Source organism: Mandrillus leucophaeus, unplaced genomic scaffold (assembly GCF_000951045.1).
Source record: "Mandrillus leucophaeus isolate KB7577 unplaced genomic scaffold, Mleu.le_1.0 Scaffold421, whole genome shotgun sequence".
NCBI classification, from domain to species: Eukaryota; Metazoa; Chordata; class Mammalia; order Primates; family Cercopithecidae; genus Mandrillus; species Mandrillus leucophaeus.
Genome location: NW_012104488.1, coordinates 2,862,197 through 2,880,872, shown reverse-complemented (window position 1 = coordinate 2,880,872; position 18,676 = coordinate 2,862,197). Strand labels below are relative to the sequence as shown.

At 35.7% G+C, this 18,676-nt stretch overlaps 1 protein-coding gene across 3 annotated transcripts in view; it reads right to left on the bottom strand.

Annotated features, from left to right (window-relative positions):
• Positions 1-8,810: 8,810 nt before the first annotated feature.
• The window catches only part of CCDC169 (coiled-coil domain containing 169), a 72,984-nt gene continuing 63,118 nt past the window's right edge, over positions 8,811-18,676 (bottom strand). For all 3 annotated transcript variants that reach the window (XM_011993003.1, XM_011993004.1, XM_011993005.1), the window contains one exon: positions 8,811-9,315. In XM_011993003.1, coding sequence (XP_011848393.1) covers positions 9,216-9,315 — 100 coding nt within the window. In that variant the 3' untranslated portion in view covers positions 8,811-9,215. The remainder of the gene's footprint in view (positions 9,316-18,676) is intronic.

The following is an 18,676-nucleotide window of genomic DNA, read 5'->3' as shown; positions in this document are numbered from 1 at the left end:
GAAATCTGCTTAGGGGCCCCTTGAGAGTCGGCTGGATATTGAGACACGTAAGCCTAGAGTAAAACTCTACGAGGTCAAGCAGAGTGCCACACAAGCCTGTGAGGCACCTGAGGTCCAACCAGCAAGAGTTGAGTGTCCCAGCTGATCACTCACAGAATTTACTAGCGATCGCACAATAGCTATGGCTTAGAAATGGTGCTAAACTCTCTCTAGGGCAAAGGTCACTCTATACTTACCCTAAAAAAGACTTGAAAAGAAGAAACGGAACTGCAAGTCATTTAACTGCCTATAAGAATAAATCTATAACCAACTATGTGAAATCATCAATGCCTAGCATCTAATATAAAATTAGTAGATATTACAAGAAGCAGAAAATGAGACCTAAAACCAGGAGAAAAAATCAGTCACCAGAAACAGACTGAGAAATGAAAAAGATACTGTAATTAGCAAATAAGTATGCTAAAATAGTCATTATATGCCTATCCAATTATTTAATGGAAAACATAAATACAGCAACAGAAGATATAAAAAAAGAACCAAAAAGAACAATATCAAGCGGTTTACAACAGGCTGTAATTAAAGGCCCAGGAGGACAGGAAAGGGCAGAAAAATAATACAAAAATGGCCCCAAATTTTCCACATTCGATGAAAACTACAGATATAAGAAGCTCATTGAACACCATGCAATATAAACACAAAACCACCTTAATAAAACTGATTTTGTTAGTTATTAGCTAATGGCAAAACATTTTTGAAAGCTTATATTTACAGTCTATATGTATACAACCTATATGGTGTTATCAACATATATTTTAGGGAGTTATTTTTGTCTCACGTTTTGTTGCGTGATATATGAACAGGGAATCACAGAATCTTAGTATCAGAAGGCACATTGACAGCAACCAACTACATACCTCCACCACTGCAGGAATCCTTCCTATAGTATCTCTGAGGAATGGTCACTTAATCTCTGCTTAAACAATTCTAACGATGATAAACTTACAATTGGGTAGTTCTCCAGATAGTAGTATTTTCTGTATTTCTGTAGCTGAGTTGGCAAATTGCTTTAATAAAGTTAAATGAACTCTATAAATTCAAGATTTTTCTAATTCATAGTCAGATTAATTGAATGTTAACCTGTAAAAATAATGTCCTACTGTCAAATATATGATATGATCTCATATTTATGTAGTGCTTTATTATTTTAAAGGTACTTTTTCATATCTCAATTATGTTTAGTGATTTTAATGCCAGTTTTTAATATTCTGGTATACTCTGCCTTTTTAAATACCAAAATCCTAGCACTGTTGTTACAATTTGGTTATTCTGATATTTAAAATCAACAATCTAAATGTTTTGCATATTAAATTAGTATCTATAACTCAATTACTTAATTTATGAACAAAATTAATACAATACACATAGTATAGAAGTCTAGACAGGTCCTCACTTGGGCACACAGCAAAAAGCAATCAAATAGTGTTACTGATAAGCTTCTGTTGCAAGAATAATTCTTAGTCCCAAATAAGTAATTTCTTATCCAGTAAAATATGAATATAATAGTACTAAAACTGATATAGGTAATTCTGCTTTGGAATCTCCTATACATGATAAAACTAATTAAGATAATGAAAAGGTAGAAATAATTTATTAGAAATCAATACTATATAGCTCTTTATACATTTTTTAAAAATCCATCCCCAGTCAAAAATCAAAAGGTGTTTTATAAATATTCTCTACAAGGTCATTAAGTAAAAAAATTGGATTATTTAAAGTTAAACAATCCAATTGTGGTCTCAGCTGCTTGGAAGGCTGAGGTGGGAAGATCACTTGAGCCTGGCAAGTCAAGGCTGCAGTGAGCTGTGAAACAAGTCAAAGGAAAATATTGGGAATTAGCATATAATGCTCTCATCATTATTGTTTTGACATCTTGGTTGGAAAATTCTCCCAAAAAATAGCTCTTTCTATTCAACACAGTACTGGAAGAGATAGCCGGAGCAATCAGACAAGAGAAAGAAAAAAAAAAAAACCATCTATGTAGGAAAAGAAGTCAACCTATCTCTCTTCAAGGATAATATGGCCCTATACATAGAAAGCCCTACAGACTCTGCCAAAAGGCTCCTGGAATTGATAAACAACGTCAGCAAAGTTTCAGGATACAAAATCAGTGTACAAAAAATCAGTAGCATTTCTATACACCAATAACATTCAAACTAAGAGCCAAATCAAGAATGCAATCCAATCTACAATAGCCACATACACAAAGACACATACAAAAACCCCTAGGAATACATCTAACCAAGGAGGTGAAAGATCTCTACAAGGAGAACTATAAACCACCTCCAAAAGAAATCAGATGACATAAACAAATGGAAAAACATTCCATGTTCATGGATTGGAAGAATCAATATTGTTAAAATAGCCATACTGCCCAAAGCAATCTACAGATTCAATACTATTCCTGTCAAAATACTAACATTTTTCACAGAACTAGAAAAACTATTTTAAAATTAATGTGAAAGCAAAAAAGAGCCCAAATAGCCAAAGTAATCTTAATCAAAAAGGAAAAAGCCACAGGCAACACTTTACCAGACTTCAAACTATATGTAAAGCTACAGTAATCAAAACAGCATGGTACTGGCACAAAAACAGACACATAGACCAATGGAACAGAATAAAGAACCCAGAAGAAAAAGCCACATACCTACAGCCATCTGATCTTCAACAAAGTCAACAAAATTAGGCAATAAGGACAGGACTCTCTATTCAACAAATGGTGCTGGGATAACTGGCTAGCCGTATACAGAAGGATGAAACTGGACCCCAACCTTTCACCATATGCAAAAATTACCTCAAAATGAATTAAAGATTTAAATGTAAGTCCTCAAACTATAAGAATCCTAGAAGAAAACCTAGGAAACCTTTTTTTTTTTTTTTTTTTTTTTTTAATGGAGTCTCGCTCAGTCGCCCAGGCTGAGTCCCAGGCTGGAGTGCAGTGGCATGATCACAGCTCACTGCAGCCTTGACTTGCCAGGCTCAAGTGATCTTCCCACCTCAGCCTCCCAAGCAGCTGAGACCACAAGCGTGCACCACCATGCCTGGCTAACTTTTTACTTTTTGTAGAGATGGCAGTCTCACTATGTTGCCCAGGCTGGTCTCAAACTCCTGGGTTCAAGCAATCCTCCTGCCTTGGCCTCCCAAAGTGTTGGGATTACAGGCATGAGCTACTAGGCCTGGCCCCTGGAAACACCATTCTGGATATCGGCCTTGTGAAAGAATTTATGACTAAGTCTCAAAAGCAATTGCAACCAAAACAAAAACTGTCAAATGGGACCTAATTAAAGAGCTTATGCACAACAAAAGAAACTATCAACAGAGTAAACAGAAAACCTACAGAATGGGAGAAAATATCCATGAACTATGCATCTGACAAATGTCTAATATCCAGAACCTATAAGAAACTGAAACAACTCAGCAAGCAAAAAATAACCCCATTAAAAAAAAATGGGCAAAAGACATGAACAGACACTTCTCAAAAGAAGACATACAAGTGGCCAACAAACATGAAAAAAATGCTCCACATCACTAATCATCAGAGAAATGCAAATCAAAACCACCATAAGACACCATCTAACACCAGTCTGAATGGCTATTATTGAAAAGTCAAAAAGCAACAGATGCTGGTGAGGCTATGGAGAAAAGGGAACACTTAGACACCGTTGGTGGAAATGTGAATTAGTTTAGCCACTGTGGAAAGCAGTCTGAAGATTTCTTAAAGAACTTAAAACACCATTTGACCCAGCAATCTTATTACTGGGTATATATATCCAAAAGAAAACAAATCTTTCTACTAAAAAGACAGATGCACTTGCATGCTCATCGCAGCACTATTCACAATAGTAAAGACATAGAATCAGCCTAGGTACCCATCAACAGTGGATTGAATAAGGAAAACGTGCTACATATACACCAGTGGTTCCCAACCCTTTTGACTCCAAGGACTGGTTTCATGCAAAACTATTTTTCCACAGACTGCATTGTTGGGAGGAGATGGTTTTGGGATGAAAATGTTCTACCTCAGATTAGTCGTTAGTTAAATTCTCATCGGGCATTAGATTCTTATAAGAAGTGTGCAACCTAGATCCTTCACATGCACAGTTCACAACAGGGTTCGTGCTCCTATGAGGATTTAATGCTGCTGCTGCTGATCTGATAGGAGGTGGAGTTTGGGTGGTAATGCTTGCTCGCCTGCAGCTCACCTCCTGCTGGGCAGCCCAGTTCCTAACAGGCCATGGACAGGTAACAGTCCACAGCCAGAGACTAGGGACTCCTGATATACACCATTGAATACTGTACAGTCATAAAAGAAATGAAATCATGTCCTTTGTAACAATATGGATGCAGCTACAGACTATTTTCCTAGGCAAATTAATACAGGAACAGGAAACCAAATACTGCATGTTCTTGCTTACAAGTGATAGCCAAACACTGGTCACATGGACATAAAGATAGCAACAATAGACACTGGGGAACACTAGAGGGTGGAGGAAGAAAGGAGAGCAAACGTTGACAAACAACTGGTGGCTACTATGCTCAGTCCCTGGGTGATAGGATTATTTGTGCCCCATATCTCACCGTTACACAATATACCAGGGTAGCAAACCTGCACGGCTACCCCCGAATCTAAAATAAAAATTGAAATAAATAACAACAAAGAAAAAATAAAATCTTTATCTCTCACCGTAAAAAAGTAAAAATAAAAAGACCACGGTGAAGTCAGCTTGAGGAGAGTTGGAAGAAGTGTCATTCAGTTTGAGAGATGGAGCCACACTGAACCAGCAGAGTGGGTCCCAATCTTTTCTGCACAATTTCCTGGGGGGAGGCTTAAAGAAATACATGTGAGATCACAATCCTGGGGGTGGTGCACATGTCTGAGTATTTTACTTTAAGCTCTTCAGGTGAGTCTGACACACAGCCAAGGTTGAGGACCCATGTAAGCAGGCGGGCCAGAGAGCTTTTTTTTTTTTTTTGAGAGGGAGTCTTGCTCTGTTGCCTAGGCTGGAGTGCAGTGGCACATCTCAGCTCACTGCAAGCTCTGCCTTCTGGGTTCACGCCATTCTCCTGCCTCAGCCTCCCAAGTAGCTGGGACTACAGGCGCCCGCCACCACGCCTGGCTAATTTTTTTGTATTTTTAGTAGAGAAGGGGTTTCACCATGTTAGCCAGGATGGTCTCGATCTCCTGACCTCGTGATCCGCCCACCTCGGCCTATCAAAGTGCTGGGATTACAGACATGAGCCACCATGCCCGGCCGCCAGAGAGCTTTTTTTCCAAGGCATGTCCTGTTCTCTGGTCCAGCCACACCAGCAGCACTGAAACCCAATGTCTCCAAGCAGCTGACCACTAAAGGGTCCAATTCTTCTTTTAAGAGGGGACCGTTTGAAGAGATGTGAATAGAACATGAATAAGGGCAGAGAAGGTACAAATATGCTGACAAAGCAGATGTTCCAACTAGTTTATTGTGTTTTTACACACGCACACATACACATACACACACAAATAAATAAAAAGTAAGCTCTATACCCAGTAATAGCACTAGTGATAATGCATTTTTGTATTTTTAGGATCATATTTTTGAGAAAGATCAAATATTTCACTAACATTTATTTACTAATTAATATTAAAATAACTTATATTTAACATTTTTACAACAACTTTACTGAGGTATAAATCACAAAACATACCATTAACCCATTTAAAGTATACAATAGTTTTCATTACTTTCACAGAGTTGTGCAACTGTCACTGCAATCAATTTTAGAACATTTTCATCACCTCAAAAAGGAATCCTGTACCCATCAGCAGTCATTCTCCATCACCGACCCTTCTGCCAACCCTCAGCAACTACCGATCTATTTTCTGTCTCTATGGATTTGCCTATTTTTTGACATTTCATATAAATGGAATTATGCAATATATGGTCTTTTGTTATTCCATTATTTCACTTAGGATAATGTTTCCAAGGTTTACCCATGTTGTAGCATATATCAGCATTTCATTCCTTTCTACTGCCAAATAATATCCATTGCTGGAATATACTGCATTTTATTTACCCAGCCATCAGCTGATGAACATTTGGGTTGTTTCCACTGCTTGGCTATTTGAATAATGGTGCCACAAACCTTCCTGTACATGTTTTTATGTGGACATAGGTTTCCATTTTTCTTGGGCATATACCAAAGAGACTTGCTGTGTCATATAGTAACTCCATGTTTAACCTTTTGAGAAACTGACAGTTTTCCAAAGTGGCTGTATCACTTTGCATCCCCACCAGCAACATATGAGGGTTCCAGGTTCTTCACACTCATGTCAATACTCATGATCTGTCTTTTTTATTATGGCAATATTTGTTTTTAAAAATGGTATGTCTTGATATTTTGTAATACATTTAGATATCTTAAATTTTTTTATGTTGTTTTACTGATGGTTTTGCTTTATGATTTCTGAACTTTCCAATGAAAGAAAACAACTACTCAAGTCAATACATATTTGAGTATCAAAGACCCTAAACTGTCATTTTTGCTGCAGTTATTGCATCAAGTAATTAGATTTTTTTTCTTTTTCTTTGAGACAGGGTCTTACTCTGTTGCCCAGGCTGGAGTACAGTGGCTCATTGCAGCCTCAACCTCCTGGGCTGGCTCAAGTGATCCTCCCACCTCAGCCTTCTGAGTACTAGGCTACAGGCATGTGTCACCACAACTGGTTAATTTTTGTATTTTTTGTAGAGATGGGGTTTTGCCATGTTGCTCAGGCTGGTCTGGAACTCCTGGGCTCAAGCAATTCACCTGCCTCACCCTCCCAAAGTGACAGGAGGTGTGAGCCACCATGCCCGGCCAGTAATTGCATTTTCTTTATGACAAAATTATTTTCAGAGCTTAGAATTAGATAAAACTTCTTCTCTACTTGTATATTCCTTCTACAGAGGAAAGCAGTCATTGCTTCTTTGCACTGACTGGTAGAAAGCTTAAAACTAAAACTTTTCTTGGTTGGAAATTCTTGCTAAATTTTAATTTTTATTTTCATCTTTTATCTTGTAGGTATTTTTTGATACCTCTATATTAGTAAAAGCTAACTCACATCCCTTCTAGTGGGAAAGAGGCTATAAAGAAGTAAAGAAATAAATACATGGTAAGTACCCTTTATCTGCACAGCAATCTCAAGGCAGTAATTATAAAGGATGAAACTGAAGATATGAAAAGTTATTTACCAAAGTCAGAAACTTATAAGTGGCAAAACTGTATTAGAATACAGATCCTGCAGTCCCTCATTTCAGTTCTTTATACTCTCTCAACATTCCATCATTCTGTTTAATACAGACGTTTTATGGCATCTGAAAAGTATCCCAAAGTAGCTCTTGCAGAACCAACACTTAAATGTAAGAGTCCCTGTGATAAGATGTTCAACTAATATTTTATCCCAGTGATTGAGATAACTTTAAATGTTCCTCAATAGTCCCTACAATAGCTTAGCTCTGTATGAAAGGAAAAAATGTGTTTATTTTTCATTGATAATTATAATTATTATAATAATGATTTTTTTTTTTTGAAACAGAGTCTTGCTCTGTCTCCCAAGCTGGAGTGCAGTGGCATGATCTCAGTTCACTGCAACCTCTGCCTCCCGGGTTCAAGTGATTCTCGTGCCTCAGCCTCCCGAGTAGCTGGGATTACAGGCGTGCCCAACCACTCCAGGCTAATTGTATTTTTTCTATTTTTAGTACGGACAAGTTTTGCCATGCTGGCCAGGCTGTTCTCAAACTCCTGGACTCAAGTGATCTGCCTGCCTTGGCCTTTCAAAGTACTAGGATTATAGGTGTGAGCCACCACACCCATCCTATAATTATTATTTTAATTATTAATATTCTACTAATGCTGAGAAAGATGGTATAAGACATAAAAATCTAATATTTGTCTAATGATATGGGTCAAGGCACCTAATATCAATAGTTAGCTAAATAATAGGGGAAAATATTTATGAATAATTCCAATGTAGAATGATTTATAGAAAGCTATATTTTTCCACATTACATTTTAAAGTAACTTAAAATATTTTTGGCTATATGAAATTTATATATTCTTCCTTAAAGAAAGAAAATAAACTTTTATAGAAGTAGTTACAGAAATGCATTTGGTATTCATTCCTGGTGATACAGAATTGAATTTAGGTTTAGTGCCAGATACAGGATGAGAACACCATTAGCTGGAAACTATACTTACCTCTAGGTGATTTCTATAAATTTGAAGTCCAATGATTTCACTTATTAAAGTGGACAAACAAGTTACATGTTCCGGACCTAGGTGACAGTTACAAAAACTATCTAAAAGACAAAAACAGTCTAACCACGAATGAGAGGATTCAATACATTTTATAAATGCCTCAAAAGAACTCTTTTCTTATTCTCATTCTATCTCCACGTCTGGACTTGAGTATTGTGAACAATTGCAGTTTGGTCTAAAGAATTAGTCCATCACTATGAATTACCACACGTCACAAAATGACTTAAATCACTAGTGCTAAGTAAGTGGTAGGACCTTATGATTGAATAAATACTGGTTTTCTAGAATTGTAAAAAACCTCAGAAAGTGTATAGTTTTGCCTCAGTCATTTTACAGGTGTGGGAAATAAACAAGAGGTGAAGGGACTTGCCCAAGATCTCCTAAGTTCATGGCAGAGCGGCAAGTTTATTTGTGATCTAAGGTTGTTCTACAATACCATAAGAGTTCAAGTCAAAACTTAAAATGGACTTGATTTTTGACTTTGTTTAAACCTGAAATTTAAAAAACTGAGCAAGATCCAGCCCAAAATAGCAAAAAGGTTTTATGAATACACACTTTTCGCTGACAGTCAACTAGAAACCAAATAGAATAGAAATGTTTCTATCAGAGCAGATCATGGGTGTACCATGAAAAGTAAATGTAACGATGCCAGCCTTCAGATTCCCTAGGATATTTTAAAACTCTCAAGCACTTCATAGTTTAGGGTCACTGGAGAAAATTACTTTTATGCAAACAAAGGAACACACATCTGGAAAAGGAGCTAAAGAAAAATTTGGCAGTTCTTATCTATTTTATTCCCTGAAGAAATGTGCTGACCATTAACTTCATAAGTTGAGTATTATAAATGGAAAAAGGAAGAAATAGAAATCCACCCAGTTCTGGAATCATGGATGGAGTTCTGGAAGATGATTTGATCTTGTAATCTTTTTTACTGGTCCTCTCTTGGCACTCACTGTCTTCTGCTTAGCTGGATTATATCTTCCACTGAAATAAATAAGTGTTCATCATAATTTTTCAGACACCATTATGTACAACAAAAACATTATAGGCCACACAGGGAGAAATGTATATTGTACCTTATTCCCCACCCCCCAACCCAATAGACCCTCACATGGAAACCTTCCTGTGAAGAGTTTCTGCTTACAGTGCAAATCTTAGGCAGCCTTCTGTTATAGCATATCATCTCCACAGCTACAGAGGCATACAGCTTGCGGGTAGATAATTCAAAGGCTGGGAAGCAGCGTGTCAGGTGCCCTAATGTGGAAAGTTCTGTCTAATGAGGGATAAGACAGATCCATGGATTCCTTTTCTTAGATTTCCATGAGATCCTTTTTCCATTAATGACTTACGTGGCATTAAAAAGCCAACCTACCTTACACTCTGACTTCAGAGCGTAAAAGGCCACTTCAATTTCCCAAAAACTTTCTTAGTTAGGGGGTGATGGCAGTAAAACGATGAGTAAGAACCTGTCATTTTCTCCTCATTAAAATGAAGGATAAGATTCTCTTCTGCATAAAAGTGATGATAAATTGGCAAATATGGTTAGAAGCAACTTTATCAAAACTCTGGAAATTAACGAAAGTGTTGCAACAATCCTGGAGAATTTATAAAATAACAACAGAAACAAATGGCTGAAACTTCGAACACTGAGCTTTGTAGCATTTTAACTTGCCCTGTGCCTATCCACTGTTCCCCCGGCTCTCATCCCCAGCTCCATGGCAGCCTTGAAAACCAAGAGTGCACAATTGCAGTGAAAACCCAGTAGCCTGGCAGACACCATAAGGGGCAGAATAGGGCTGGAGCTCCTTTAACACCTATTTCATTCCGAGAGGAGTTTCATTATTTAAATAGTCTGGTGATTACTTGAAACACCACTTACAAAGCTATCTTTATTTGACCTAACTTGGAGATGGTCCAGTGTAAATAGCCTTTTCCCTAGGGGCATGGAACAATAAGAAACCATTGTTTAATTTCAGAGCTGCAGGGAGTTAGTAGATAACAATTGAGGAAAAAAATAGGCTTACCAGGAAGCTTAAAAGGAAAAGCTGAGAGGCCAGGCTCAGTGACTCTCACTTGTAATCCCAGCACTTTGGGAGGCTAAGGGAGGCAAGTGGATCACTTGAGGCCAGGAGTATGAGACCAGCCTGGCCAGTATGACGAAACCCCACCTGTACTAAGAATACAAAAAAAAAAAAAAAAAAAAAATTAGCCAGGCGTGGTGCTGCATGCCTGTAATCTCAGCCACTTGGGAGGATGAGACATGAGAATCACTTGAGCCTAAGGCAGAGGTTGCAGTGAGCTGAGATCATGCCTAGGCAACAGAGTGAGACTCTGTCTCTTAAAAAAAGGAAAAGCTGCGAAATGAGTGTGAATAAGCTCCATTATATTTCTTGGAATCTAGAAGAGCATACACATGTGTAACTGTGGGGATGCATAGGACTGTGTGCATACTCAGGAAAGGCCTGAAAAGTCCCTAAGCTTTTGCCTCTGGCTGACCTTGAGGCTCTGCACAAGCAGGAAGTAAAGAATAAGGTAGAGTTGTAATTTGCCTGACCAGCTGTTGAAGGCATGCTCCAACACACACACACAGAGCCCATCAGCAAAGGCTAGGAGATTTATTGATTCTAGGCATTTAAAGAAATCTGTTCAATTATTAGCTGACCCCTAAGCTAACTCAGCAGAGACTTCAGTGTCCACCCCAACAAAGAATACAGATTTTACATAATTATTTCAGAAAAGTCACTAAACAAGCAGCCGCAAAAACAGTGACAACAACAAACCCTGGGGAAGGGAAAGAAACTAATATACAGAGTGGCCACGTTATATTTTTTAAAACATCCAGTTTTCAAAAAAAAATTACAATATATGAGACGAGACAAAAAAAATGGCTCTTATACAAGAAAAAAAGCAACTAATAAACACTTTCCCTGAGGAAGTCCAGATGTTAGACTTAATAGAGAAAGACTTTAAATCTACTATTTAAATATGTTTAAAGAACTAAAGGAAATCATATCTATAGAGGAAATCATAAGAATGATGTCTCACCAAATCAAGAATACTAATAAGAGAAAGAAATTATTTAAAAAGAACCAAATAGGCATTCTGGAGTTGAAAAAGAAAATAACTGAAATGAAGAATTCACTAGAAGAGCTCAACAGCAGATTGGAGCAGGCACAAGATTCAGTGAAGTTAAAGATTTGTCAACTAAGATCGTCTGGTTTGAGCAACAGATAACAAAGAATAAAGTGAAGGAAATTAAAATATTTTCTCCCAAAATATAGTTCTTTGACATATTTTGAAATGTCAGTCTCTTGGCCAGCAGGCAGAAATGGCCTTACAAAGCTGTCTTAAGTGGGGAACATTTGCATTAATGTGGAGAATCTCCACTAATGCAGTTGTGCCACTTCCCCTTTCTATGCTTTTCCCCAGATCTAGGAGATTGAAAGTCTGACACATTTAAAAGTCTGAGAAGAAACATTTACCATCTATTCTCTTTGATGGTGGCTTCATCTACATAAAAAGTCCACCTTTGTTTGCTAAACCTCTTCTCCCTGCTCCTATAACCTTTTCTAAAATCAGAATCTAAGCCCCTACTCTTTCTGTAACTTCAAAATGGTATATAAGTTTCTATAACTCATTGGGAAGTTGGGTCTTCATTCTGAAGCATGTATACATATTAAATAAATTTGTGTGCCTTTTCTCCTATTAATAAATCTGATTCATGTCTGTGATTTTTAGTAAACTTTAGGGGCAAGAGCCTATGGCCCCCACCAAAGAAAACTGAACAGTCTCAGAGACCTGTAAAACACCATCAACTATACCAACATATGTATAATGAGTGTCCCAGAAGGCGAGGGTAAAGAGTAAAGGACAGATAGATTATTTGAAAAATAATAGCTAAAAATTTCCCAAATTTCATTAAAAATATTGATCTACAAATTTAAGAAAGCTAACAAATTCCAAATGAATATCCAGACACATCATAATCAAACTATCAAAAGCCAACACAAAGAGGGAATCTTGAAAGCAGCTAGAATGAAGCAACTCAGTCTGTATAAGGGATCTTCAATAGGAGTAACAACTGATTTCTCATCAGAAACTATGAAGGCCTGAAGGCAGTGAGATGAAATATTCAAAGTGCTAAAGGAAAAAGACTTTCAGCTAAGAATCCTACATGCAACAAAACTATCCTTCTAAAATAAAAGAAAAATTAAGACATTTCCAGATAAGGAAAAACAGAAGGAATTAATCATCGGTGAACCTGCCCTATAAAAAATAGTAGAGATTTTTGTGTTGAAATAAAAGGACATTTGATAGTAGTGTAAATTCACATGAAAAAATAAAGAAAACTAGTAAAGGTAACTACATAGGTAAACATAAAAATAGGATAAATGTGGTTTTTGTTTGTAATTCTTTTTAAATCTCCTAACTGATTAAGAAAATAACTGCAGGAGCAATAATTATAAATCTGTTGATGGAAACAAAATGTACAAAGTTGTAATTTGTATGACAATAACAGCACAAAGTAAGGTGGAGGGAATGGAGCTACATAGGAAAGATCTTTTGGTACACTACTGAAATTAAGTTGATTTGAACCTAAAGTAGATTGCTATAAATTAATATCCTAATTGTAATTCCCAGGGCAACCACTGAGACCAAGACCAGATGACTTCACTGGCAAATTCTACCAAACATACACATGTAAAACCAATCCTTCGTGCACACTTCATAAAAATGAAATAGGAGAGAGCACCTTCCTACTTATTTTATGAGGCAAATATTACTCTTATTTTCTTGTTTCTGCTTGTTTGGGGTTTGGTTTGCTCCTCTTTTTCAAGTTTCTTAAGGTAGAAGATTTGATTTTTTATTTGAAATGATTCCTTTAAAAATATATTTACAGCTATAAATTTATCTCTAAGCACTAAACCTAATAAAGAAAATCTATGAACAAAATTTACAGCCAACATTATATTTAATGTAAAAACCAAAAGCTTTCTATCTAAGATAAGGAACAAGTTAAGGATGTTCACTATTACCACTTCTATTCAACATTGTATAGAATTAGGCAAGAAAAATAGATAAAAGGCATCCAAATTAGAAGAAAAAAAAGGAGTAAAAAAAAGAAGAAAAAGAAGAAGAAAAAACGGAGTAAAATGATCTCTATTTAGGTGACATGTTCTTATGTATAGAAAATACTAAGGCATACACATACACATACACATACAGACACAGACACACGCATGCATTTATGAGATCTAGGGTTTCTGGATTTAAGATCAATATGCAAAAATCAGCTGTATTTCTAGACAATGCAATATATAGTCCTAAAATGAAATTTGAAACATAATTCTATTTCAAACTGCATCAAAAAGAATACAGCATTAGGAATAAATTTAGCCAAAGAATTACAAGATTTGTACACTAAAATCTATAAACTATCTATGAAAGAAATTAAAGAAGATCTAAATAAATAGAAAGAAATTCATGTTCTTGGATTAGAAGACTTAATATTGTTAAGATGGCAATACTACCCAAAGTGATCTACAGATTCAACATACTCTTCATCAAAACACCAGCTATATTTTGTGAAGAAACTGACAAGTGGATCCTAAATCCACATGGAAATTAAAGGGACTCTGAATAACCAAAACAATCTTGAAAAAGAACAATAAAATTTGAGTACTCACACTTCTTGATTTTAAACTCACTAAAAAGTTAGTCATCCAGACAACAAGGTATTGGCATAAGGATAGGGTTATAGATCAATGAAATACAACTGGGAGTCTAACAGTAAACCCATATGTTATGGTCAATTGTTTTTTTACAAGACTGCCAAGACCATTTAATTAGCAAAGTATAGCGTCTTCAACCTACGATGCTAGGACAACTGAATAAATACAGGCAAAAGAGTGAAATTGGATGTCTGCCTCATATCATATACAAAAATGAACTCAAAATGGGTGAAAAGGGAGCTAAAACTATAAAACTCTTAGAAGAAAACATAGGTTAGGCAATGATTTCTTATATATGACACCTAAAACACAAGTAACCAAGAAAAAGTAGATGATAGTCTTTATCAAAATAGAGAACTTTTGGGTTTCTAAAGAGATCATCAAGAAAGTAAAAACCCCATAGAATGGGGGAAAAAAATTGTAAATCTTTTATCTGATAAGCTCTCAGACCCAGAATATAAAATGCTCTCAATGCAACGTAACAGAGACAAACAAGCCAATTTAATAATAGGCAAAGGACTTGAATAGACATTTCTCCAAAGAAGATACAGTTGTCCCTCTATATCCATGGGTGATTGGTTCCAGGACCCCCATGGATACCAACATTCACAGATGCTCAAGTCCCTTACATAAAATGGTGTCATATTTCTATATAATGTACACACATAATCCAGTATACTTTAACTCATCTCTAGATTACTTATACATAATACAAAAGTAGATGCTACATAAATAGATGTTATACTGTATTGGGTTCTTAAAAATTATTTTTTATTATTGTATTATTATTATTATTGTTTTTTCCCCGATTTTTTTGATCCACAGTTGGTTGAATTCATGGATGCAGAATTCATGCATATGGAAGGCTATCTGTATAGAAATGGCCAACAAGTACAAGAAAAGATGTTCAACATCATTAGTCATTAGGAAAGTGCAAATCAAAACCACAGTAAGATACCACTTCACATCCACTAGGATGGTTAAATTTCTTTTAAATAAAGGACAACGTGTTGACAAGGATGTGGAGAAACTGGAACCCTGATACATTGCTGACAGAAATATAAAATGGTACAGCCACTACAGAAAACAGCTTGGCAGTTCCTCGAAAAGATAAACAGAATGGAATTAATGCAGCAATTCCACTTTTAGGCATGCACCAAAGAGAATTAAAAACATTTACACACAAAACGTGTACAGGGATGTTCATAGTAGCATTATTCAAAACAGTGAAGAGGTTTAAACATGTAAATATCTATCAGCTGATGATTTGGTAAATAAAATGTGGTATATCCAAAAACTGGAATATTACTCCACCACAAAAAGGAATAAAGAACTCGCATATGTTCCAACATGGATGAACCTTGTCCAAAAACTGGAATATTACTCCACCACAAAAAAGAATAAAGAACTCGCATATGTTCCAACATGGATGAACCTTGAAAATGTTATACTAAGTGGCATAAGTTAAACACACAAGTTCACATATTGTGTGAGCTCCCATTTACAGTTGGAAATGTGCCACATAACATTTCAGTCAGCAATGGACTGCATATATGACAGTATTCCTGTAAGATAATACTGTATTTGTACTATACCTTTTCTATATTTAGATACACAAATACTTACCATTGTGTTACAATTATCAGAGTGTTCAGTACAGTAATATGCTGTACAGGTTTGTAACTTAGGAGCAATAGGCTATACCATATAGCTAGGTGTATAGTAGGCTCTACCATCTAGGTTTTGGTAAGCACACTCTATGATGTTTGCACAATGACAAAATTGCCTTATGACACACTTCTCACAACATGTCCCCATCATTAAGGGACACGTGACTGACTGTATTTGAAATAACAAGACCAGAGAAAACCATAAAGACAGAAAGCAGATTAGTAATTGCCAGGAGTTAGTGGAAGGGGGTTTGGTAACTAACTGCTCATTCATATAGGCTTTCTTTCTGGGGTGATGAAAATGTTCTGGAATCCATTAGCAGTGATGCTTGCATGACCCCATGAACATACTAAAAATCATTGAGTTGTACACTTTATTATTTTTATTTAAAAAAAAATTTTTAATGAGGTCTGGCTCTGTTGCCCAAGCTGCAATGAAGTGGCACGAATATAGCTCACTGCAGCTCAACTCCTGGGCTCAAGTGATTGTCCTGCCTTGGCCTTTCAAAGTGCTAAGGATACAGAGTTGTAGGCTAAAAGGATAATTTTTTTGGTATATGAATAATATCTCAATAAAATAATTTTTTAAAATGTGCTTTGGGAATAATTTATTTCCTGTTAAAATTTTCTTTAGTTTATTAATCATGTTTTAAAAATGATTTCTTCTGATGAAATATGGAATTAATCACAATCATTCAATTATTATATTTAATTAATATGGCTCATTATAGATATTATTTATAGTATGAAATGATTTTCTATTACATTAAGGATGTTTCGAGTAGCTTCCAAAATATGGCCCATTTCTAAAAGATCTAACTAACATGATGACACTAATGTCTTAATAATAACTGACTAATGACACTAATGATGAAGCTGAGGTACTTTACTGGTAAAAGATATTTAATCTCCTAGATGTCTTTTAGAGCAGTGTTTTCCAAACTGGAGAATGCAACTCATTAGTGGATTGATTTACTGAAATTACAATAGCAATATAAAAATAACAGAAAAGGAAACAATAGAAGAGGAAAAAGAATATATATTAATAAAAAGAACAGAAAAGGGGCCAGGTGCAGTGATTCATGCCTGTAATCCCAGCACTTTAGGAGGCCAAGGTGGGAAACTGCTTGAGCCCAGGAGATTAAGACCAGCCTGAAAAACATGGCAAGACTCTGTCTATATTCTCTACAAAAAAATCAAAAAATTAGCTGGACATGGTGGCTCATGCCTATAGTCCTAGCTATCAGGAGGCTGAGGCAGGCAGGGGGATCTCTTGAGCCTGGGAGTTTAGGGTTACAGTGAGCAATCACTATACCACTGCACTCTAGCTGGGGCAACAGCGCAAGACCTGTCTCTTTAAAAAAAGAAAAAAAAAAAAACAGAAAAAGAAATATCAATATGTATCACACATAATAAGAGAAAATATTCTTTCATAAATTGTAAAGTATAGAAATATATATGTGGGTATAGGATCACAATATGGTGTCAGTCATGGTCAAGAAAGTTTGGAAACCATTCTATGCTCCTGAGTATTATGGTTTTTAAATAAATAATAGTGGCTAAGCCTCCTGCAAGTTTATATTATTAATAGCATAACAGTCACTTGCAGTTCCAAATTATTGTCATATGTATTTTTCTGTCCTCACAAATCAATACATTGTTACTCTGCAGATTATTTATATTCAATAAAGTACTATAGTAATAATAATAGTTAATGTTTATTGAACAAGGGATTTAAAAAAAAAATCTCTAATTCTCATACCAATCGTTCGTTTTGGGTTTCATCTCTTCATCTTATGGGTGAGAAAATGGAATCTGAGAGTGGTTACTTACATAAAACCACATTAAATAATAAGAAATGGAGACAAACACTGATTGGTCTATCTGCTCCAAAGTCAGTGCCGATTTTCATTTACACGTGTCCCCCCTTTATCCATGGTTTTACTTTCCACAGTTTCAGTTACCTGTGGTCAGCCACAGTCTAAATATAGGTGATTACGGTACAATAAGCTATTTTGAGAGAGAGAGAGAGAGATAGAGAGAGAGACAGAGACCACATTCATATAACTTTTACTACAGTATGCTGTTATAATTAAGTTGTATTATTAGTTACTGCTAATCTCTTCCTATGCCTAATTTGTAAATTTAATTTTATCATAGATATCTATGTATGTAAAAAAAATAGTATACATAGGGTGCAGTACTATCCATGGTTTTGGTATCCACTGGTGGTCTTTGGAATGTATCTCCTTTGGGTAAGAAAGGACTACTGTACCACCTTGCTTCTCATTATTTTTTTAAACACTGTAGTGTATTAGTCATACAGTATTTATACTGCTATTTTGACTCAAGAATTTCCATAGTCTATCTGGACTGTCTCAACTTTATTAATAAAAAAAATTTAAAATGATTATAAAATATACATATTCTTATATAAAACCTAACAGGCATAAATATAAGTCATCCACAATTTCACTAACCTATTTTGTACTATAATTTTTGTTTACTATTATAGGTAAGCATTTTTCTGTGTCAGCTATGTACTTGACTAGAATGTAATTTTTGCAACTTCCTAATATCAATATAGTTATTGACTTATTCTTTTAATATTGGATATTTTGGTTGTGTTATCTCTACTGTAGCTGCTTTTTAACAAAATCAAAATCAGAAGGATGTGCCCCTAACAATCTGCCTCTTACCAAGTCCTAGAATCAATTTCCCTCAGGTTCTTTTGCTCCAGGGCACCAGCAGCTCCTTGGTTATTTTCTTCCTTTAGGGCTTTTAGTCACTTTAAAACTGTTCATAAGCAGAAAAAAATGAAGTTTCACACTAAAGAAAAAAATAAACTTTAGTTTTCTATTTTTAGGAACTATTCCTGTGGTATCAGTTTTGAGCTCCTTGCTTTTGGGAATATGATTTTTCATAGTTAATACACACCATGGG